Genomic DNA, 26,371 nt, shown 5'->3' on the forward strand with positions numbered 1-26,371 from the left:
TATTGTAAGAATACAGTATATAATGCATCTAACATATAAAACGTGTGTTAATCAACTGTTTATGTTATCAGTAAGGCTTCTGGTCAACAGTAGGCCAGTAAGTTTTGGGGGAGTCAAAAGTTATAAACAGATTTCTGACTGCCGGGTGGGGGGGGTTGTCTCCCCTAACCCCTACATAGTTTAAGGGTCAACTGAATAGTAAAATTGAATAATTCAGTAAATGAACAGCAGAAGGTAGGATATAGCTTCCTCACTGTGAAAATGGGAGTTTATAGATCAGAAGGCTAGAATGACCCACGTGATAACGTATTAGTTAGGAACATCAGTACGACCTCATGTTTATCTTTATATAGCTATAGCCGGATATATAAAAACATCTGTAGTATGAATACACACAGGTTCGTAAACAAACACGTATTTCCTTGTTCAGTCAGAGGAGAAGGCCTATAAAAAATGATGCTCCTTTCAAGATGAATGAGAAGTCATCACTCCAGGAAGAATGAGTTAATAAAGACCTTAGTTATAGGAAGAAGTATGGTAGGAGATGAAGATATCTGGCTCCTATTTAGACATGAAGAAGAAAATTTAATTTACTTTTCTCTCCACTCATCCAGATATGCCATCTTCAGATACTCTAACCACAATCTTAGTATGAAAAGAAATCTCAAATACAGAAAAACTATCAACGGCTCAGAATATGATAAAGTCTAAAGTAAAATATTGATCCTATCCAGCAAATTGAAGGATTATGGATATCTAGGCCAAAGAGGCAGACAAGAAAACTCAAGCCTTCCAAAGATTCTGGCAAGATCAATAGCAAAAATTCCATCATTTGGAGAAATATTATTAATAAAAAAGCATTAACCCATTTAAACTTAACCAAATAATTACACAAAATTAAAAGTGAGAAGTTACCCAGTATTTGAGAAATGACAACTGAAATACAATTACTTACTTCTAATAATTCTGAGACAATAGGCAGAACTTCAGGATTACAGATATCTATGGAGTCATCCCGATAGGTCTTCTTTTTATAACAGATATTACCCAAATGGAGTATGGCTGAGAGAAGAGAGAAAATCCTGTGAAAACAAAACCATAAATTATAGCTTGCTTATGTGCAGTCTCTAAACTCATTTCACTGCAAAATTCTAATCAAGCAAATTAACCAGGACAAGTATGATGTATTTAGTCTTCATAAAAATAAAAAATATGGAAATAATAACTGTAATAAATAAGATCTATTTATACTATGTCAAGTATGATGCAAAGTGCTTTACATAACCTTACTTTCAGCACTGTACCACTGGACATAGTTGTTTGAAGAGGATTTGCTATTGCCTGATTCTGTATAGTGTTTCAAAGTCCATATCTTTCTAAATGCTTTTCATCTTGCCTAAAATGCCCTTCCCTACATTGTCTATTTCAGAACAACTGAATCAGAATCTTTAAAGGCAAGGTCTTAGAATCTGTATTTTTTAACCAAATAGCCTAAGTGATTTTTTTATTCTTAGTTCCATTTAAGAAACAGTTTCGTACGTCATACTGCGCTGCCCTTGATAAATGCTTTTAAAACAAACAGTATGAAGCCATTGGGGTATATTACCTAATATCAGGCTTCTCCTGTAAAACATCTACAACTGAACCCTCCCTTCTATTCATTCTTCCCTTCTGTCTCAGAGGAACACATACATGACCCTCTTCCAGTCAACAACAACTAAATCCCTACTTGTGCTCTCTATCTCATGAACTCCAGTTTACTCCAGAACTTTATTATAACTATTTCCTATCTCTTACCTGAATCTACAAGAAGTTTCTATCAAAATAATCTCATCTTCAGTTTTCTGTTACTTTAAAAAACCCATCCTAGATCCCACATCTCCTTACCTTCACAAACAATCTTATTAAACTGTTAACCCATACTCCTTTTCTTCACTTTGTCATTTTAGTATCATATCCTGACATCTGACCCCATTAAAATATCTCAGAGAAGTTACCAAGGATCTCCATGTAACTAAAAAAATATATATTATATCCTAACTTACCTGACCTCTCAAAGGCATTTAACACAGCTGAACATTCCATCTAAAAGCTCTTCCTGAAAATTCATATATATATACACATCTTTGTGTCTTATCCAATTATTCTCTTATAAATCTGTTCAGGGATCCCTGGGTGGCGCAGTGGTTTGGCGCCTGCCTTTGGCCCAGGGCGCGATCCTGGAGACCCGGGATCGAATCCCACGTCAGGCTCCCGGTGCATGGAGCCTGCTTCTCCCTCTGCCTGTGTCTCTGCCTCTCTCTCTCTCTCTGTGACTATCATAAATAAATAAAAGTAAAAATTTAAAAAAAAATAAAAAATAAATCTGTTCTACCTGCAAAATTTTAACTATGTGTTTTCTGAAAATTAGGATGTATTCTAAATAAAGACACTGCTTTAGGAACCAAATAGCCACACTTTCAAAGGTCCTGAATCCACATCTAATTGACAGATCTAATTTTTCAAATAATTTAAAACTGTAAATGTTTCAATCATTAACATGACTCAAGCAAAATACAATTCAATTATAAAGGAATAATTTATAAACATACTGTGGTAAATTAGAGAGGAAACTCAGTATCAAATGACCCATTATAAAGACTAATGGAAGCCAAAAGACATAAAAACACAAATTCATGGGCCACTTACTAAAAAATCATTTTTAGTAGGAGTTAATATGGTTGCTAATTACATCGTTTTAGAATCTGGGGTTCAACAATCAGCATGTTAACATTTTCTCACACCCAAATATGTGATGCAGAGTCTCCAATAATAATAAATGTTATATAAACAATCTAATATACTATAATAATTCAGTATTTAAAAATTTACAAAAATGAATTTTTAAAAATCCCTGTTCTCAAAAAGCTTAAAATCTTGCATTGGAGATAAAACAACAAAAACCCTATAATATAAGGCAAGGTATCTTAAAATACTAAGGGTAGAAACAATGCATAGTTAAGAAAAATTTCATTAAAAAGGGAGAACAGGAGGCACATGGCTGGCTCAGTAGAGTGTGTAACTCTTGATTTCAGGGTCATGAGTTCAAGCCCACAGAAAGTGCAGAAATTACTTAAATAAATAAATATATAAACTTAAAAAAAATTAAAATGAAGGACATGAACAGTACTCTAAAGCAAACAGGTTTCGATTTACATACCAAATTTTAGGATGCCTGCAAAGTTATGTTAAAAGGAATGCTGGGTTAGATCTGAGTGCAGTTGAAAGTAATGTTGTAATTTATTAGCACAGTCATTCATGAGCAAAAGAGAAGGGAATCATGGTACATATGATATGCTATCAAAAAAAAAAAAAAACCTGAAAGTATTTCAATGATTAAAAAAGAGATAAGATGGGTCCTTCAAGAAATGAGGACAATACTGGACATTCAGAACACAACATAGTGTTTTAGAGGACACTATCAGTCTAGTTAAAATGCAAAACTTGTGTTAGGGAATATCTGAAGATAATATCTAAAAGATAGAGAAAGGTCAAATTATAGGCCAGGCTACTAAGAACATATATTTACCAGTGGTTTCCAATACGGGATACAGTGATATCAGAAAGTATAAAAGACACACAATCCCTTGGTGCATGAGAAGTATATATATATTATTTTCAACTTATGTTATCTAAAAAAAAAATTAAATTAAGTTTCACCATCACTTAATATACAGATTGACACTTAGATCCATATATGTCAATCAGTCAAGCGTCACATGAAGTAAAGGGGATATGCTGAGGAAAGACTATAAGTAATAAGGCATGGAGGAACTAACTGTAGGGTTACTCTCATTTACTAAATAATTTCAGTGAATTGCAGTTTATGTGATCAATTAAATGGGCTTGCATATTTACATATTATGTTATTTAATTTTAATTTATCTTTCAAAAAAAGATTTTGGCAAATAATCTACTAGCTCAAGATTCATAGTAATCAAAAGCAAACAAGCAAACAGCAGAGCTGTCGTTCTTCTACTTTTAGTGTGACTTTAAAAACTGACAATATAATCAGATCTGACATAATTAATTCCCTTTCCCAAAAAATAGTTCTATTGGGGCACCAGGGTGGCTCAGTCTGTTCAGCATCTGCCTTCAGTTCAGGTCATGATCCCAAGGTCCTGCGATCAAGCCCCTCATCGGGCTCCTGCTCAGCAGTAGCCTGCTTCTCCCTCTCTCCCTGCCATTCCCCCTGCTTGTGCTCTATCAGATTAAAAAAAAAAAATCTTAAAAAAAAAAAAAGTTCTGTTACTATTTTTTTTCTGGTGAGAGTCAAGGTTATTTGTTTCTTTAATTTTAAATAGATTTATTTTAAATATAATTTGCTTCATCTCTATCTCAACATGTTTACATTTCTATTTTGTTTATAATAAAATATGTACAATACTATAGACATAAATTTACAGAGGAAATAAGGGAAAATTATGTTTTACTGATAGGTATGCATGCCTTAATAAGATTCGAGATCAATGACACAGAAAAGAAGCAGCAATAAAAATAGTATTATAAGGCAAGTTTTTAAATAAGGTCTATGGACCAACTTCAGGAACACCAGGAACTCCCTCACTTGTATGCAAATATTTATGGATGTACATTTTTATAGGAAGAAGAGCTCCAACTTTCAAGAGAACCTCAAAGAATTTATAATAAAAAAAAAAAAAAAAGCAAAGCAAGTCTGCTAGAAAAGTAAATGTTCAGAGCAATGTTTAACAAGGTAGGAGGACGCACTAGATCAGGAATATCTGTTAGAAAATTCTTTCAAAGGACCAAGGAAGGTGAACTTTTGAAAAACACATGATGATTTGTTCTCTACCAAGGGTATAAGAATACAATAAACAAACTCACTGTCTTCGTGTCTTGGGAAGAAATCCTACCATTTCCATGGCCAGCTGTAAGCGTTCAAAGTCATGCCTCAAATCTTCCCCCTCCACTGAGAAGCAATCCTGCTTATTTAAGAAAAAGGGGGAAGAAATCAAGATTATCTATTGAAAAGTAAGATAAGCCTCTTCAGAAATACAGTAATTCTAGTTAAGTATTCCTGTGTATAAAAACTAGAACTGGTGAAATATTTAGAGAATTCTTATTACAAGTATGCAAATTAAACACATAACTACCAAAATACCAGTAAGCTACCTTTTTTTCTCCCTTTTACAATTACCAAAGCAAGTTATCTCAAAATAACTTAAGATAACAGAGCTAGCAATATTATAAAATGTTCTGATGCCAAGTTTGATTTTGAGTGGTACTGAAGAGTTCTGAAGATCCAAAGCATTTCAGAGAGCTCAATTCCACAAACAAATGTTATTTATTCGACAGATATTTAATAAATGTCTATCCTTATACAAGGTGCTGAACTAGATCCTGAGACACAAAAATAAATTTTAAAAAGATGGTAATTTAGTTGATAAATGGAGCCTAGATTTATATAAAGATGTTTATATTAATATTAGATATAGTAAAAATAGTTCCTAATAAAACTATATAAATATGATTCTCAATCAGCAAAAGAATGTATATATGAAAACCAAAAATCTGCAAAATACACACATTAGTAAAGATAGCTGTGAACTACCAAATACAAAAATATTTTGAGTAATCCTTGCATTTCAGCTCCCAAAAAAGTCAAATACATATGTAATCTTTATCTTTATAAAATAACTTTTTAAAGCCCTTTCCTATATATTCTCAGTCCCTTACATTTACATTTTCAAAACCCTCCTCACATGTATTTACTTTTTAAATATCTATCTAACTGTGGAATGTTGTTGTATAAAGTACTCAATAAATGCATTAACTGTTATCTATTTTATTCACTGCTGATCTCCAGCAACAAGTCAGTGCCAAGAAGAAAGCATGTAATCACTAAAGTAAATATATAATCATTGGATTATTGAATAAGTACTGAATTAAATGAAACATTCCTTTTTGAGAAAGTACTCATTTATATTTTTAAAACTATCAAGTATCTAGCATTTATAATCTGCTTTTGATCCTTTAAGAATGAGTTAATGAATAATATAAAGTTTTAAAGTAAATATAAACACAAGGAGATAATTATGTGTACATATATATAATTATATAAACATTCAATATGGAAGAAAACAGGCTCAGAAGTTAAATAATTCACCTAAATGACAGGGGTGGCCAAAGGAAAATCTGTCCAGTTCTAAATCCTCTGCACTCTCCCAAGCAACCTTAGTTGCTTGAGCTTATTTACTTAACGGGATAACCCTGAATAGGAATTAAATCAATATATAATGGGAAACAAGAGGTCTGTTGTTAAAGGCAATTTTCTCACCACTGTTCTCCTTGGGATCATTTATACAATTCTGTATTATGTATGATAATATAGGCAAATTACAGAACAGTCCCTAACAATCCTCTCTTCTTAAAATGCTAAGTCGCATAAGTTCTCTTAATTCAGAGGAAAAGTTTAGTTTGCTCCAAGTACACTCTGAGGAGCTAAGAGGAAAATACAAACCAACATATCCTCAGATTGACTGCTTGCTTTCATTAATTAACTCGTGAGAAAAAGCAACAGAAATTATTCAAAGTTCAAACAATAATAGATTGAAAATACAATAAGTGAGAGGCTAGTGATGAAAGATATACAGGGAGGAGTATGGGTACAAAATTCTACAAGGAAAGGATGGATAATGATGATTTTGATAAAGGCAGCGGCTCTGAGAACATGTACTGTATACTTAATAAATAGTAAACACTTTACCAAGCTGTTTAGATGTACTAATTAAATTCTCACAAAAGTTAAAGATCATTTTTATCCCCTTAAATAGATCACAGAAACAAAAGAATTATGTGACCTGCTCAGGTTCTCAAAATTAGTAAGTGGATAGGCCAGTATTCAAGTCAAGTCTGTATGCTTCAGAGCTCAATTCTAAAGCATGACATAGACTGTCTAAGTAACGGCAGATCAGTTCATAATGTCACAATAAGCTCTGTACAGGCAATCAAGGAGTTTAGCCAGTCTCCTACCTACTTCCCAATGAGCCTTAGTCACTTGATGATAATAGTCACTTGATAATAGGTGATAGATGGAAGCTTTTCAAGAGGGGCAAAACAGCATAAATTTTTTCTACTAAAATTTATCAGAATCTATAAATTTAAATGTCTAAAATTTTCCAAAATGTAAAATCTGAAACCATAAATAACTTGATATAGTATGAAAAGATAATGCAATTAAACTTTGTATGAAGAAAAAATTAATGTCCATAATTCTTGATCCTTCTCAATTCTGAAATAGACTAGTTTTGTAATTAGTAAAGTTTGTAATCACATGCAGTGAAAATTAAAGTCACAGTTATTTAAAGCAAGGATTAAGACATGTTATATTTCCAGACGGAATAGTTAATAAATTAGTTCATTAGTAGATATAGATGAGTGCAGGTTTTCAAGCCTTTACATCAGACCTCACAACAAAGGGAAGGAAAAAGATTTTTTGTGTCCTTTTTTGATTACAAACTAGTCCTTATAAAACATAAAAATAAAGCTAAATTTATCCATTCATTTTATATTACATCATACATGCCCTTAAATCACTTAATTAAAAACATAAAATCATCTTATTTCTAGGAATTTCAATTCTTAATTTTTGGAAAGTTACATAAAGACTATAGCCTCTTTTGCTACTAAAAAATTTTCCAAAAAAAAAAAAAAACCATACATGTATTCATCATGTGAAAAGACTGTTAAATGACACATAAAACAGGGAGGCTACAACTTTTTAAAATAAACAATACATACTACTCATAACATGTGAGTAATGAAACTACTAAAAATATGACTGAAAAAATACACCTCAAGAAAAAAACCTGTAGTTATAAGAATCCACATCAATGCTGAAATCAGGAATGCAATCAATTTATTGTCAAAATAAATACAGACTAAACATGAGAAACATGAGAATAAGTTTTTTAAAAAATGAATTGACTGGTTTTTAATCCACAGACCATAAATATACATATAAATCAATTCAAAAAAATTAAACATTAATTTCTCTTCTTTTCTAGATTCTTTATATTTCAGTTGATTTTCTGTCTAGGTCATGAGATAGGTGCAAATGAGCAAGGTGAGTGAGGGTCCTTTAACAGGAACACAGAATATTTAGGTACTTGTACTGACCGGCTCAGAGTCATAGCAATAATCATCCCAGCTCTGTCTGAGGGGTTTCTTTGTTATCTGAAAGTAAGGCAGATTAGTTAGGTAGAAGTAATGGTTATCATTCTTCTCTAATCATTTCTTAGATGTAATATTCAGTTAGTACTGCTTCTACCCAAAGAGAGTTATTTTGTGTAACAGCATAAAACAAGAAACAACTAGCTAAACATTCAGATTCTGGGAGATCATATATTATTGCAACCAATCCATACTTGCTGTTTTCCGGTGACTCTGAGATTTGGCTCAGTCTCATATTCTATGAATGCTGACTACTTTATGACAAGAATATGCATGGTATGGCCACTGATAACAAAAAGAAATCTGGAAGAAGAGTAATAAGTTCTGGGCTATCAGCTCATTTAAAAACAATTGTTAGTTTTTAAAAAAGTAAATAATCACTCAAATATCTATAAAGAGTTTAACAGAGAAAAGAAAAGGCTCAGAAGCTAACTCGATGATTTTTTTTAAATCTACATAATTTTATTACAGTAGAAATGTCTAGTATTTTATCAGGAAATGATAATTTAAATAACTTTGAAATCAATATATTAATACAAAGTTATATTAGTTTATATAAATACATAGTTTCAAAATTAAGAGATATCAGTTACATAGCAATATGTTGGGAAAAGCCTAATATGTTACTTTCTTTTTTTTTTTAAGATTTTATTTATTTATTCATGACAGACACAGAGAGAGAGAGAGAGAGAGAGAGACAGAGACAGAGACAGAGACAGAGACAGAGACAGAGACACAGGCAGAGGGAGAAGCAGGCTCCATGCAGGGAGCCCAATGTGGGACTCGATCCTAGGTCTCCAGGATCACACCCTGGGCTGAAGGCAGCACTAAACCGCTGAGCCACAGGGCTGCCCTAACATGTTACTTTCATAATCTTAAATATACACTACAACCTTTCATCCATCATCAAAATGTTAGTTTCCTTACAAAATCTTCATTAACGCATTTATTTCCATAAAGGCATTTATTTCCATGGATATTATATCTTGCCTCAATCAAAAAACCAAGGAAAGATAATCTGTTATTTAAGTGATGTATTGTATACCAATTCCATTAATATTGATTCTAGAATTTTTATTAATATGAGAAATAATAAAATTGGAAAAACCACTGTAATGAAAAACTACCAAGAAATTACCCTTAATTATGGAAATTTAAGAGTGAATTCTGATTTTCATAGAAAAATACAAATTCTGTAAGTCATTCCTTTTGATGAATTTCATATCAAATAGGACAGTTGCTAAATTATAAAAATAATCATATTCTAAGTTAGTATCATAATATCATGCAAAGAGATATATGTATTAGACTTCAAAATATACAAAAAAGGTTTCAAGTAATCCCATGCAAAGGACAAACATTAAATATTAAATATTAGTAACACTCAACATGCTCTTGTCTTTAAAAGGTAAATCACTTGGAAAAGACTAATCCATTTTTCTAACATGTAGGTACATATATAAACAGTTTATTATTCTCTGAAAGAGTCTCACAAAAAGCAAAGGGCACACATATAACTAACCTCTTTCAACTCATATGAATAAATTTCGAATTTGAGAAGCCTATCACATGTATTTTTAGACTGCATGTGTGAAAATGCTAGTTAATATACATTACTAGATTTGGGAAACAAAGTATTAGGAAAAAAACTTTCCCCAAGAACTAAAATTTAATAATGTCCTATATTTCAAAATACATTTCATCAACTCTCACCTGATTGAGATAATGATATTCTTCCGGTTGTTTAAGATGGAATGCTAATCTTTCTTCTTCACTTGCTCCTGCCAGGAGGTAATAAAATACATGATAGTTCCTATTGGAAAAAAAGAGTATGGTTTTAAAATGAACATGATCTATGGTTATCATTTAACAGAAAAAAGAGCAAACAATTAGTAACATGTTTCAGCTTTGTTTCATTTTTTAATACAGAAGTGGTAAGGTCAATATTTTAGGTACTATAAAATGAATGTTTTGAATGCTAAACTCAAAAGAGAGGGGTAAAGGCAGGTATATGGCAAAGATTAAAACCTCTGAAAATTCTCTTTCCATAAAACCAATTAGAAAATTGGCAAATTTGCAGAATCAACTTTTTCAGAACTCTGAAAATTAAACAAAAGCTTATAACAATAAAAGATTTACATCAGAAAAACAGCTCAATCTCAGTAAGAAGTGCAACCTTATAACCTTTTAACTTGCCCTATTCCATTTCCTGTTCACCAGATCCGGGGTAGCCTTCAAAATCAACAGGTTACAATCATGTTGGACACCATAACTCTGACAGCCATCAAAAGAGGACAGAACAGAGTTGGAAATCGTTCAGAACCTCATTTTCTGAAAAATATCACTACTTGAACCATCTGGTGGTTCCCTGGAAGACCCCATGTTCAAAACTGTCTTTATTGACCTGACTCAGAACCCAGTGTAAAAACCTTTTCCCCAGGGGCAGGTGTAGAAAATTATAGGCAATTGTTTTAACATGTCAGCTACATGAAGCAATGGATAAATGTGGGGCAAACAATAGGCTAACAAAAAAATTTAAAGGGAAATGTGATCTCCACACAGGGTTTTAAAAGCTCCAATATATTCCTGGGAATCTAGAAAGCCATGAACATGTGTAAGGCTATGTATGTGCCCACATCTTCAGCCTTCTCAGCAAAAATCAAAGAGGATGCTAAACTCTGGTTGACCTTGAAGGGATGCACAAGCAGGAAGTTAAAATGAAGGCAAAATTATAAAATGGCTACCTGAGTGTTGAAGGCATGGCCCAATACACAGAAAGCCCTGAGGCAAAGACTAGGAAATTTACTGTTTCCAAGCACTTAAGAGAATCTCTATTTAATAATTAACTGACAACTAAGCTAAGCAAGCATATATCTGAATAGCCACACTTGAAACAGAACACAGACTTAACAAAATTAGTTAGAAAAAGTCACAATAGAAACAGAAACAAAAAGAACCAGAAATGCTGGAAAAAGGAGAATCTCATTTCTAGAGCTGCCGCATGATTATTTTAAATGTCCAATTATTATTTAAAATGTCAAATTTTCAGGCACCTGGGTGGCTTGGTAGTTGAGCGTCTACATTTAGCTCAGGTCATGGTCACAAGGTCCTGGGATCAAGTCCCTCATCAGGCTCCCCACAGGGAGCCTGCTTCTCCCTCTACCTACATCTCTGCCTCTCTTTCTCTGTGTCTCTCATGAATAAGTAAGTAAAATCTTTTAAAAAATAAATAAAATAAAATGTCCAATTTTCAACAAAAATTTATGAGGCATGTAAAGAAACAAACTACAGTACATTCAAAGGAAAAAACACAATGATAACCATCCTTGAGGAAGCCCAGGCATGACTTACTATATAAGATTTTTAACCAACTGTCTTAAATATGTTCAAAGAGCTAAAGGAAACCATGTATAAACAACTGAAGTATAAGAATGATGTCTCATCAATAAAGACTACCAATAAACATACAGAACTTATTTAAAAATAATCAAAAAGGAATTGAAGAGTTGAAAAATATAGTAACTAAAATGAAAAACTATCTGGAGGCACTCAGCAGATATGAATGGGCAGAAGAAGACATAAGTGAACCTGAAGACAAGTCACTTGAAAGTAGTCTGAAGAAAAATAAATGAAGAAAAGTGAACAGAACTTCAGATATCTGTGGGAAACCATTAAGCAGACACCAACCCAGGAACAACAGAAGTCTCAAAAGGAGAGGAAGGAGGAAAATTAATATTTGAAAAGATAACAACCAAAAGCTCCCCAAATTTGATGAAAAAACAGTTCACACATCCAAGAAACTCAACAAACTCCAATGTAAAGAGATTCACACTTAGATAACCTCTGAAAAACAAAGACAAGTTTTTAAAGCACCATGAGAAGATATGCCTCATCAAGGAATCTTAATAAAAGATTACCAGCTGATTTCTCATTAGGAGCCATGGCAGGATAACATACTCAAAGTACTGAAGAAAAAAAAACTATCAATCAAATATATAATATACCCAGCAAAGCTATCTTTCAAAAATAAGGGAGAATTTAGGATACTGCCAGATAAAAATTAAGAGACTTCAGAGCTAGCAGATGGGCCCTGTAATAAAGGCTAAAGGGACTTTTTCTAGCTGAAATGAATGGAAACTAGGCAATTTTCAATTCAATATGGAAAAATAAACAGCAGTAGTAAAGATAACAATGTAGCTAAATATAAAAGATAGTATAAACTTTTTTTTGCCTGTATCTTTTTTCCCTCCTATTAGAGTTCAAAGACACCAGCAAAAAACAATGACTAATTGGTATTGATGGGTCTACTACTATAAATATGTAATTTATATGATAATAATAGCACAAAGGAAGGGGAAAGGAACAGAGCTACCGAGTAGCAAAGTTATTTGTAGGCTATCAAAATTAGGTTGTTATTAATCCAAACTAGAACGCTAAAAATGTTAACTGCAATTACCAAGGCAATAAATAATAACTCATGAAATATGTAATAAAAGAAATGCCAATGGTATACCAGAAAACATTTACACAAAACAAGGCAGTTAATAGAATAGAGGGACTAAAACATCATTAAAAATATATAAAATAAAAAAATAATAATATATATATATAAAATAGCAATATAACATTCATAAATCTTAGCAATTATATTAAGTATAAATGAGTCTGAAGGTTAATAACTGGCAGAAGGGATTTTTAAAAAGCCAATTACATATTATCTACAATAGACACCGTATAGACTCAAAGATACAAAGAGGTTGAAAGTAAAAAGATGGAAAAAATACCACGCAAACAATAACCAAAAGAAAGCTAAAGTGTCTATACTAACATCAGATAAAAGAGACTTTAAGACAAAAATTGTTGCTAGATGCAAAGGACATTTTATAATGACTAAATGTCCAATTCATGAGAAAGATATAGTAATTCTTTTTTTAAAAAAGATTTTATTTTATTTATTCATGAGAGACATAGAGTGAGAGAGAGAGAGAGAGAGAGAGGAAGAGAGAGATAGAGAGGCAGAGACACAGGCAAAGGGAGAAGCAGGCTCCATGCAGGGAGCCCGACGCGGATCTCGATCCCGGGTCTCCAGGATCACTCCCTGGGCTGCCGGCGGTGCTAAACTGCTGCACCACCGGGGCTGCCCAGATATAGCAATTCTAAATGTAAATGCATATAAAAACAGAGCCCCTAAATACACAAAGCCAAAACTGAAAGAACTGAAAAAAGAAAAAAAAACAAAACAAAACAAACAAAAAATTCAATAGTGCTAAGATACTGCAACATCCTTTCGACAATGAACAAAATAAGACAAAAGATCAACAATGAAAAAGAGGACTTGAAAAATACTAAAAACCAACCAACCCTAGAAGACATCTATAGAATATTCCATCCAACAATAGGATACATATTTTCTCAAATACCCATGGAACATTCTCCAAGTTAAAAAATGTTAGACTATAAAAAAAAGTCTCAATATAAAGGGCCTAAAATCATACAAACTATATCCTGATGATCTTACAATGAAATCAGAAATCAGTAACAGAAATTTCCAAATTTCACAAATACATGGAAATTCAAAACATGCTTAGATAATAACAGGTTCCAAAAGAAATCATATAGGAAATTAGAAAATACACTGAGATACACGAAAACAAAAACAACGCGCCAAAATACAGGAATCACTGAAACAGTGTTCAATGGGGTCTTTATAGCTAGAAACCCATATAAAAACAGCAGAAAGAACTCATATCTAATCATACACCTTAAGAAACTAAAAAAAAAGGCAGCCCGGGTGGCTCAGTGGTTTAGCGCCACCTTCAGCCCAGAGCCTGATCCTGGGGACCCGGGATCGAGTCCCACATCAGGCTCCCTGCATGGAACCTGATTCTCCCTTGGCCTGTGTCTCTGCCTCTCTCTCTCTCTCTCTCTCTCTCTCTCTCTGTGTGTGTGTCTCATGAATAAATAAATAAAAATATTTTTTAAAAAAAGAAACAAAAAAAATGGGGGTCCCTGGGTGGCTCAGCAGTTTAGCACCTGCCTTCAGCCCAGGGCGTGATCTGATGTCCCAGGATCAAGTCCCAAGTCAGGCTTCTGCATGGAACCTGCTTCTCCCTCGACCTATGTCTCTGCCTCTCTCTCTCTCTCTCTCTCATGAATATATAAAATTTTTTAAAAATCTAAAAAAAAAAAAAAACCTAAAAAATTTTAATTTAAAAAAAAGAGCAATCTACACTCAAAGCAAATGGAAGTGATAAACATGAGAAAAGAAATAAAACAGGAACAGTAAACAAATAGAGAAAAATCAACCAAAACTTAGTCCTTTTCAAAGATCAACAAAATTAACACATTCTTATCTAAAGTGACCCAATCTCAGGGGGAGATTGTTATGGTCTGAATGTATGGCCTTCAAAGTCCTATGCTGAAATCCTAGCCCCAAATGGTATTAGGAGGTAGGGCTTTGGGGGTTGATTAGACCATGAGTAAAGCCCTCATGAATGAGATTAGTGATTTTTTTTTAAAGATTTCATTTATTTATTCATGAGAGATGCAGAGAGAAAGAGAGAGGCAGAGACACAGGCAGAGGGAGAAGCAGGCTCCATGAAGGGAGCCTGATGTGGTACTCGATCCCGGGTCTCCAGGATCAGGCCCTGGGCTGAAGGCGGTGCTAAACCACTGAGCCACCCAGGCTGCCCGAGATTAGTGATCTTATAAAAGATATCTTACAGAGTTCCCTATCCCATTCCACATGAGGACCAAGCAAAAAGGTAGGAGTTATGATCAACATTCTGTAAACAATATACAACCATGCTGGCACCTTGATCTTGGACTTCCCTGCCTCCAGAACTCTGAGAAATGAATTTCTGTTCATTACCAGGCTGAGGTATTTTGTTATAGCAGCCCAAACAAAGATAGGAGTAGACCTCAAATTCAGGAACAAAAGGGGGAACATTATTACCAACTTTCCAGAAATATAAAATAGTATAAGGGAATACTATAAACAATTTTTTTTTACTGACAAATTAGATGACCTAGATGAAATAGAAAAATTCCTAGGATGATAAAAACTACCAAACCTGGCTAAAGAAGAAACAGAAACTCTACAGAGACTTATAATAACTAAAGTGTTTGAATAATAATAAAACTTTCCACAAATAAAAACCCAGAACCAGATGGCTTCACTAGTGAATTCTACCAAACATTTAAGAATTAACCCAATCCTTCCCAACTTTTCCATCTCATTATGAGCCAATATTATTCTAACACCAAAACCAGAAAAAGACATCAGGAGGAAAAAAAAAAAAAAAAAAAAAAAAACAGCAGTATCCCTTATGAATACAGACACAAAAAATAAATCCTCAACAAAATACTAGCAATCCACATGCATCAACTATTATACCAATAAAGATTATACATCCATTCACAAAGAGAATCCAGGAAGATAATAGAAAATCAGCTTCTAAGTTCTGGATCTTCACCTCTCTTGATTCTTTTTTTAATCCATGCTATATCCCTATCACTCCATTAAAATGTGTTAAAAAGGGATCCCTGGGTGGCGCAGCGGTTTGGCGCCTGCCTTTGGCCCAGGGCACGATCCTGGAGACCCGGGATTGAATCCCACGTCGGGCTCCCAGTGCATGGAGCCTGCTTCTCCCTCTGCCTGTGTCTCTGCCTCTCTCTCTCTCTCTCTCTCTCTCTCTGTGACTATCATAAATAAATAAAAAATTTAAAAAAAATAAAATAAATAAAATAAAATGTGTTAAAAAAAAGTTACTAATAACCTTCTAATAGCAGTATCTGTTAATTCTACAAATCTTTATGATGTTATTCTCCTTTCTAAAAAAGATTCTACAAATCTTTATGACGTTATTCTTTCTAAAAAACTCTCTTCCTTTCAAAAAACTTCTAATTTAGATTTCCTCATCTGCTAGTCACAAAATAATTAACAGAAAGTCTCAAATTCTAGTCCTAACCTGGCAAGTATTAATTAATGTTAGCTATTAATTACTGAATATAATTATAAGGACCACACTAAGCACTTCATAAATATTATTCCATTTACTCCTCTAAACAACCCTAAGATAGTTTTCCATCAGTGAAATGGGAATAAATATCAAAGGAGCAGCAAAGCTAAATGAGATGCCAAAGGCATATCTAATATCTGGATGTAGGTCTCTTTATTTTCAAACTCTGGCTCTTAACTTTATTTAGTCTCAATGCGGCATGAAGCAAATCATTTACCTCTGACATTTAGTGGTGTTTTTTCCCCTGACATTTGGTTTCTTCATCTGCAGGAAGTTACATATATCATCTCTAAAGTCCTGTATACCTCATACATTAAAATGAAATTAAGTGCTTTATTAAAAATCTTCTCAAATTAGAAACAGAATACTGAAACATAGGAAAAAGTTCAAAGGTACAAGGCTTGTGAAAAGTTAACACCTGAGCTACCACTGTTTTTGTGTTGGGACACTTTGCCTAGAATTTGGAAAGGGTAACATTTCCACATGCAGGCGTATCTCAGAGATAGTGTGGGTTCAATTCCAGATCACTACAATAAAGCAAATCTCAAAATAACATGGGGCAAATAATTTTTGGTTTCCCAGTGTATATAACAGTTTACATTTACACTACACTGTAGTCTCTTAAGTGTACAATAGCATTATGTCTAAAAAACAATGTGCATCCCTTAATTTAAAAGCACCATATTGGGATCCCTGGGTGGCGCAGCGGTTTGGCGCCTGCCTTTGGCCCAGGGCGTGATCCTGGAGACCCAGGATCGAATCCCATATCAGGCTCCCGATGCATGGAGCCTGCTTCTCCCTCTGCCTGTGTCTCTGCCTCTCTCTCTCTCTCTGTGACTATCATAAGTAAATAAATAAAAATTTAAAAAAAAAAATAAAATAAAATAAAAGCACCATATTGCCAAAAAATACTAACTATCGTCTGAGCTTTCAGCTAGTTGTAATCATGGATCAGAGATCACCATAATAAGTACAATAATAATGTAAAAGTTTGAAATATTGTGAGAATTACCAAAATATGAGACAGAGACACACAAAGTGATCAAAGGCTATTGGTAAAATGGCACCAAAAGGTTGCTGGAACAGTGACTTGTTCCACAGGGTTGCCACAAACTAATTTGTAAAAAACGCAATATCTGTGTAGTGCAATAAAACAAGGTATGCTTATATTCATTAAAAATCTCCTAGCAGCCTCTGAAAAAGTACAATGTTCTGCCCATGACAGAAAGAGGAATTACATGGAAACCATGATGCAAGGTTTAAGGTGAATTAAAGGTCATCATATACAAACATCCTAAAAGTTGATATGCATAATACAAATGTTAACTTGATCTAATTATACTAATAAAAATATGTACCGTTCATTATGCTCTTGATAAACGAGTCTGGACTTCTCCAGGAGATATTTTTCAACATAGGCACTAGAAGAAAAATAAAATTGGTTGATATAAATAAATCTTTAAGGTAGATAAATATTTTTCAAAGAGGATGCAAAAGTATAAAGAATACCATGAAGATCATTTTAGTACATTTACATTACAATTGTGTTATAAATGCTGTTAGTGTTATCTGTGTTAAATTCACAGACTTATAAGTCTTTTTTTTTTCTTGGCTCTCAATATGCAAAATAAAGTCAGAAGTTCAAAACATAGCACACAAGATCTATCCATGGCATAGACCTTTACTTTATTTCCAGGCTCATATGCCATTACACATTCTTTCAGATATTATACTTTGGAGTCAAATGACTAAATAAGGCTCAAAGACACACTTTCTTAACATATGCATACTACTGCCACATTCTGCAACGTATTCATTTATTATTTAATGATTACTCAATAAATGTTCATTAATTTGGCACTGTGCTAAGCAATGTTCAAACGTGGAAACAAGTAATACACTATCTGTTCTCAAGGAACTTACAAACTAGTGGAGGAAATATATAAACAAAGGGCTATCATACGCAGTTGAAACAGGCTTTATTATAGAGCAATGACCAGCATACTATGGATATACCAAGAGAGACAAGGAAGATTCAATCCAAGAAGGAAAAAATTATATAAGGAACAATTCCCAGAGAGGAAAATACAAAGCACATAGTAAACATTCACAAAATCTATTTGGTGACTGACTTAGTAAATGACTCTGAAATCTGAAAGACTGACCAGAAGACAAGGAGAACTTCTTTATGCAAAGGCATAAAAGAAGGAGGGCACTTAACCTCACAGTATCAAGATAATTAATTTATATGGCTAGAGACTAAGACAGACTAGTAGACCAGATGAAGAAGGACCAGTAAACTATGTACCAGAAGAATGGAATTCATCCTGAACGTAGTGAAGAACCAAAACACAAATTGTATTTCTGATATATCATTCTCTTTATCAAACCTGTGCCTCTTCAAGTCTTCAATACCTCTTACCCAAATTGAAGCAACTGGTTAAACTCCCTCTGGAAAAGAGGATCCTATGGTCTGAAATTTAAAAGCTTTAGACAACTGAATCCAAATTACATAGCACAAACCTCTTGGAGTCAAAAATCTTGCTTTTGAGCGTTTATTCCCATGAGTTCCTTCCTACCACATGCTCAGTATTTTAGTCACTCCCAATATCCCTCAAGCATGCCATTCACTACCGGCTGCACTGTTTGTGCTCTTCCTCCCACTTCTGATTATACAATCTATACCTACTCTCTCTCCAACAGGCCCCATTCATTCATAAAATGAAGGTCAAATGTGCCTTCTTTGCAAACTCATTACTACTACCACTACCAGTAATTTAAATGTATCACAAAAAAATAAAATAAAATAATAAAATGTATCACTTCCTCTGAGTTACCATTATATCTAGTCTAAACTACTAAAACAGGTTCTTATCCATCTAAAATAGGAGAAAGGGAACTAACAAAAATTAGTATGTTAAATTATTTTGAGTATAGTTGACACATGTTACATCAGTTTCAGGTGTTCAGGCAGACAACATAGTGATTCAACAAGTTTATACATTATACTATGCTCACCAGAAATGTAGCTACTATCCCTCTTCATACCCCATAAAAATATCATTGACTAATTCCTTATGTGGTAATTTTTAGCCATGACTTACTTATTCCATAACTGGCAGCCTATATATCACACTCCCCTTCACTCATTTTCCCATGCCACCACCCCTCTGGCAATCATCAATTTCTTCTCTGTATTTATAGGTCTGATTCTGCTTTTTGTTTCTTCATTTGTGCTTTATTTTTTTATAAATTTATTTTTTATTGGTGTTCAATTTGCCAACATATAGAATAACACCCAGTGCTCATCCCGTCAAGTGCCCCCCTCAGTGCCTGTCACCCAGTCACCGCCACCCCCCGCCCACCTCCCCTTCCACCACCCCTAGTTCGTTTCCCAGAGTTAGGAGTCTCTCATGTTCTGTCTCCCTTCTGATATTTCCCACTCATTTTTTCTCCTTTCCCCTTTATTCCCTTTCACTATTTTTTACATTTGTGCTTTAGATTCCATGTAGTACATTAAATTCTTACACCCACCCTGCATAGCAAATATTACTGCCTATTTTACAAGTGGAGAAACTGATGCTCAAAGATATTAAGAACATGCAGCTAGTAAACAGCAAAATTATGATTTGAAGCCAAGTCTATTATAACTACAAATGGCTCCCTTTTTCTTTTTTCTATTTTTTTCCCTTTTTCAACTATACCAACATTCTCCTAGACATCTCTCCATCCCCTCCAATCCATGAGTCATACTGCTATGTGAATTATTTACCCATAAAATAAGATCTACTCATGTTATTCCTCTACTTTCACTTGATACTCATACTAAAATAAGTAAGGGTGAGCTAATGTTACATCTACTTGGCTTTTAAAATACATCAGCATAGAAAAAAACTAGATAGACAAAGCAAATATGGCAAAATGTGATAACTGTTGAATCTAAATGGGCATTGTTCTACTATTCACTTCTGTACATATTTGACATTTTTAATAATAAAATTTTTAAAATCTGCTTCCTAGCATCAAAAGGATAAATTATAAACATTACAGCTTGATTCACAATCTGAAACCAAAGCCAATATACTTATCCTCAAGTACACCAAGCTCTTGTTATGATTCCATTCATTTGCTAATGCCAATTCCTCAATTGGCAATGTAATTCCCCACTTGTTCTGCTTAGCAATTTTTCAAGACCCAAGATAAAAATCACCTTTCTTTGTGAACTTCTCCAGACACATGCTTCAGTAACTGCACTTATCTCATTTACTGTAATCATCTTATGTAAATATATCTTCCAAAAAAAACTATAAGAATTTTGATGGCAGAGAACGTGTACTTTTTTTTTTTTTTTTGTCTTCAATGCTTAGCATAGTGCCTGGTACTCCTTAAATGTTTGCCTAATGAATGATAAAATGAAAGATGAAAATGTTTAATATATATTTGCTAAGAGTTAAAAATTTTCAATATGAAAAAATGTTTTCAATATGTATGTGCTGACATACTAATCAAGATGAAGATTTTTGCTTATCACTATTGTGAGATAAAATTTAACCTTTTCAGATAATTACTTAACATATAAAAGTCCAAATTCCTTTCAAAAAATGGGAAAATCTGCCATTCATAACTCATGAAATTGTCTTAAGAATCAATGAATAGATATAATGATACTTTCTAAGTTACAAAGCAACATATACAACCGTACCTATTAACATCTCTTGTATCACAATCATAAATACTAGAAAAGTGCAACTTGACAACTTGGCTGCCTGCCATCTTTATTAATAAAAGTACCACTGTACCTTTGGAAACATGGTTTTCAAATCAGAAAGGAAATGAGTTTTATGAGTCCTTGCCATTGAAGGACTTATCCTTCTTGTTTTGTTTTTGTTTGGGGGGTTGGAGAATACACATACTTTCGATCAAAATTTTAAAAGTGGTAAGCATAATTAAAATAGTATAAAGGGCAGCCCCAGAGGTGCAGCGGTTTAGCGCCGCCTTCAGCCCAGGGCCTAATCCTGGAGACCCGGGATCGAGTCCCACATGTCAGGCTCCCTGCATGGAGCCTGCTTTTCCCTCTACCTGTGTCTCTGCCTTTCTCTCTCTCTCTCTGTGTGTGTCTCTCATGAATAAATAAAATCTTTTAATAAAAATAAAAGAAAATAGCATAAAAAAGAAAAATATTGACCAATCTCACTTATTAATATGGATGCAAGGATCATAAATAAAAACTAGGAATCAGAATAGAACCAGTTTATAATGTGCATGCATAAATATGTGTACATATGTATGTGAGTGTGTGTATCGTTGTACTAACCAAGTGGGACTGTTTTCCCAGGAACATAAAATAACCCAATATTACAAAAATAATAACACTGACAGATCTCAGAATGAAGATCATGCTAACTAATCTTCAAAGATGCCCAAAATGCATTTGATAAAATGCAATATCATTTTGTTACTCAGAAAACCACTCACAGAAAATTTAAATGGATGACTAATTCATTAACATGATAAAATGTCCTAAAGCCAGTATTTTACTTAGTGAATAAAAGTAAAGTCATTCATATAAAGGTCTGAAACAGTATTATTTGGGATCAGACAAGAGACAAAATAATTAAAGATAAAAGAACATAAAAACAGGTAAAAATATCTATTTTTGCAGATATATCAAGAAAAGGTAAAAGAATACTAAAACTAATACAAACAATAAAATTCAGTAAGATAACAAAATACAAAATACACCTGGCACCCCGATGTTTATAGCAGCAATGTCCACAATAGCCAAACTGTGGAAGGAGCCTCGGTGTCCATCGAAAGAAGAATGGATAAAGAAGATGTGGTTTATGTATACAATGGAATATTCCTCAGCCATTAGAAACAACAAATACCCACCGTTTGCTTCAACATGGATGGAACTGGAGGGTATTATGCTGAGTGAAATAAGTCAATCGGAGAAGGACAAACATTATATGTTCTCATTCATTTGGGGAATATAAATAATAGTGAAAGGGAATAGAAAGGAAGGGAGAAGAAATGGGTAGGAAATATCAGAAAGGGAGACAGAACATAAAGACTCCTAACTCTGGGAAACGAACTAGGAGTGGTGGAAGGGGAGGAGGGCAGGGGGTGGGGGTGAATGGGTGATGGGCACTGAGGGGGGCACTTGACGGGATGAGCACTGGATAATGTGAGAAAAATCACACTTTTAATAACAAAAAAACATTAAAATAAGATACTTAGGAATAAATTCAGTAAGAAATACAAAAATGTTAAGTATTTCTAAATAGCACAAAGAAGACAATTATCCCCAAATTAATATATACATTTAACATTAGTCTAAAAAAATCAAACCATAAAAAGCATGGATGAAACTTTAATACATAGTGCTAAGGCAAAGAATCCAAACTGAATAGTAAAGACTACATACTATATGGTTCCAACTATAGGACATTCTGGAAAAGGCAAAACTAGAGGTGCTACAAAAAGATAAGTGGTTGCCAAGGGTTAATGGGTAAGAAGGGAATGAACAGGCAAAGTACAGAGGATTTTAAGGTAGTAAAACTATTCTACGTGATACTGTGATGGTGAATACACATGTCTTTAGACAATTGTCAAAGCCCACAGAACATACCATATAAATCGAACACAACAATGCAAGATGTTATTTATTAATAAGAGAAACTGGAATAGGGTGAAGAGGTATAATGGAACTCTCTGTACTTTCTACTCATTTTTGCTGTGACCTAGGATTGCTCTAAAATTAAAGTCTATTAGTTGTTTTAAAGTTAGAAAGAATATTGCTGGCACAACTAGAGGTACTCTGATTACAGACTGTATAAGAAATGTTATTGTAACAAAATTAAATTTCTTGAATAAAACAGCATTACATAGGAAAACGTGGCTGTGATCCCTGTGGGGAGTCAAATTATATGCCCAACTGACTTAAAAATAATCTTTAAAAATGAATGTATGCATAATACAGAGAGAGAAAGCAAATGCAGCAAATTGTTAACAATTAATAAATCTAAGTTATGGACATATAAGCGTCAACACTATTCTTTGAAAAAAAAAACACTATTCTTTGAACTTTTCTTAGGCTTCAACTTTTCAAAAGAATAAAAGTTTAGAGAATAAAAATGTAATGTAGACACCAATGTCACTATTCTCATTAAAGAGTAAATGAACAATCTATGGATCATGAAGAGACAAGGGTAAAAATATAAACATACTTCAAAGTCTGCTACTGCTACTGCTACTTACCCAAGTACAGTGCCAGTTTCTTGGTAATTTACTTGAATAAACTTGCCAAAACGACTTGAATTGTTATTATGAGCTGTCTTTGCATTTCCAAAGGCCTGTCAAAATAAACAGTTCTCATTAATTTCATTTTAGAAAGTGGAAAATCTTGCTTAAGTTGGCTCAAAAAGACAAAATGCAATTCCCTTTAAGTTCAGGTAAAGTAAAAGAGTAACTAATAACTGAAATAAAACCAAGTAGGAAGTACTTTATGCTTTTCAGTAAAATGAATCTTAATTTTAAAAACTTAATGCTCCTTAAAATTCATTTAACTTTTATATTTGAGAACCAGTAAACTTTCTTAATATATTTCTATGTTTTTTTGTTTTTTGTTTTTTGTTTTTTTAAATTTTTATTTATGATAGTCACAGAGAGAGAGAGAGAGAGAGGCAGAGACATAGGCAGAGGGAGAAGCAGGCCCCATGCACCGGGAGCCTGACGTGGGATTCGATCCCGGGTCTCCAGGATCGTGCCCTGGGCCAAAGGCAGGCGCCAAACCGCTGCGCCACCCAGGGATCCCTCTATATGTTTTTAATTCTTGCTAAATTAAATAGGAGCTAGAAACAGAATAATTACATCAAAATAATTGCAATTTGAGACAGAATAAATGAAATAAAATTTCACTACATAATGTACTATACTTTAACACATCAACTTAAAACAAAACTACAATACTATTTTAAAAAGAATTAAGAATATATAAGCTGCCTGAATTGTTACTGAAGTACACACGATGCAATAAATATTACCCAGCAATATAAACTAGTACATACATCAACATTGATGATTATCGAAACATTATATATGTTGAAGAAACCAGACTCAAGAGTACATATTGTAATATGAAATTTTAGAAAAGGCAAAACAGTAATAAGAAGAATATCAGAGTTGTCTGGGAATGGAGGCAGGGTTGGAAAATGCCCAAAAGTGGCACAGAGAATAATAAAAATATTCTATAGCTTCATTGTATTATGCTGGTTATGTAAGTGTACATGTATATTTATCAAAAATCATTGAAGTATAAATTTTAAATGGTTATATTTTATTGTAAGTTAGATATCTTAATAAAATTTCTTTTTTTTTTTTTTTGAAGATTTTATTTATTTATTCATGAAGCACACAGAGTCAGAGACATAGTCAGAAGGAGAAGCAGGCTCCCTCCACAGAGCCTGATGCAGGACTCGATCCCAGAACCCCAGTATCACAGCCTGAGCCAAAGGCAGACACTCAACCACTGAGCCACACCTAAGCTCACCTCCCCTTAATATTGAAATTTTTTTAAAATAAATAATCCCCAGTTGAATTCACACATTAAACAATTTGAATGAATCTCCAAGACATGCTAAATGAGAGAAGCTAGTATCAAAATTTTACTTATCACTGTATGATTCCATTTCTGTCACATTTTGAAAAGAAAAAATAGCAATGGAAAACAGACAAGTAGTTCCAATGAATTACAGGAGTATGGGAGGGAAGTTAGAGGATATGAAGATAAAGAATAGTGTGGAGAAGTTGTGAAACATCTTTGTATTCAGACTGTATAGAGATGGTTATACAAATTAATATGTTTTGAAATTCACAGAATTTTACTGATATTTTAATTCTATTTAAATTTAATTCTTTTAATTTTAATATCTAAATCAGTAAATCATTAAAAAAAATTAAGGCCAAAAAAAAGAATTTCTAATATGAAAATCTGAAGATATTTATCATAAACCAACACACACTACAAGGAACATTAAAGGAAACCCTTCATGCAAAAGAAGAATATCATATTCAAATATGGATCAATGTACAGAATGGAGACAGCAGAAATGATAACTACAAAGGTAAATATATAAAGTATTTATTACTTAAATCTCTTAAAAAGATCACTGAAACTTAGATAAAATGATAAAGATCTCTGAAAACCCTCTCTTCTTAAGAGAAATAAAACTAAAAAAATTATCCAAATCAACTTTTTGATGATTCTAGAAATTAACCAAAAGCTTACAATAATCCTTTGTAGGGGAATACATAATCAAGTAAAATAGCCAAATCTCAGTAAGAAAAATAGGCATTATGGCATTTTAACTTACCCAATTACCATCTCCCTCTCTCTAGTTCCATGCTGAAGAGATATGCAAACCCTGTTTAAAAGGCAGCCTAGAAGCCATTGAAGGATCGAAACAGGGTTCTAGCCAAACCCCCATCCCACAGGTAACTGTATATGGCATTTCCCTGGAAAACTTCACTCAAAGAATTATCTTTATTCGACCTAACTTGGAGATCACTCACAAGAGACAGGCTTTCACCCATGTATGTTTGTTAAAAACAATCAGAGACAATCGTTTAAACACTGCAACTGCTTAACATAGCAATAATAGAATGAGGCAAAAAATGAGGTAACCAAACAAAAGGAAAACATACTGAGTAACTTGTACAAAAGGGGCGTTTAAATTTCTAAAATATTCCAGGGAACGTAAAAGGTGTTATACATGTGCAGGACTGTGCACATGCCCAGAAATATATACAAGCTCAGTAAAAAGCTGGAATCTCTAGTTGATATTTAAGCTCTATATAAATAGGAGGTATAAAGTAAGGCAGATTTGATAACTGCCTGGTTAAATGCTGACAAGTACCCAAGGAGCACATAGAACTTCACAGAAAATACTGGGATCCTTATTGCTTTAGGACATTAAAAAAAAAAAAAAATCATTGTCCAATTATTACCTGACCACTAAGCTAAATGAAGAAAGAATATAAAGACCTCACAGGAAAAAGAACAGACTTTACATAATTATTTCAAGTAAGTCATGGAACAACCAAATAGCAATAACAAA

At 33.4% G+C, this 26,371-nt stretch overlaps 1 protein-coding gene across 13 annotated transcripts in view; it reads right to left on the reverse strand.

Moving 5' to 3' along the window:
• The window catches only part of MYO9A (myosin IXA), a 263,941-nt gene that overhangs the window by 181,142 nt on the left and 56,428 nt on the right, over positions 1 to 26,371 (reverse strand). For 12 of the 13 annotated variants that reach the window (XM_025472276.3, XM_025472280.3, XM_025472282.3 and 9 more), the window contains exons 3-8: positions 23,514 to 23,608; positions 17,612 to 17,674; positions 9,946 to 10,045; positions 8,179 to 8,235; positions 4,885 to 4,982; positions 956 to 1,082 (exon numbers count right to left, since the gene is read on the reverse strand). In XM_025472276.3, coding sequence (XP_025328061.3) covers positions 956 to 1,082; positions 4,885 to 4,982; positions 8,179 to 8,235; positions 9,946 to 10,045; positions 17,612 to 17,674; positions 23,514 to 23,608 — 540 coding nt within the window. The remainder of the gene's footprint in view (positions 1 to 955; positions 1,083 to 4,884; positions 4,983 to 8,178; positions 8,236 to 9,945; positions 10,046 to 17,611; positions 17,675 to 23,513; positions 23,609 to 26,371) is intronic. The other variant, XM_025472279.3, reaches the window with a different exon arrangement.

This window comes from Canis lupus, chromosome 30 (assembly GCF_003254725.2).
Source record: "Canis lupus dingo isolate Sandy chromosome 30, ASM325472v2, whole genome shotgun sequence".
NCBI lineage: Eukaryota > Metazoa > Chordata > Mammalia > Carnivora > Canidae > Canis > Canis lupus.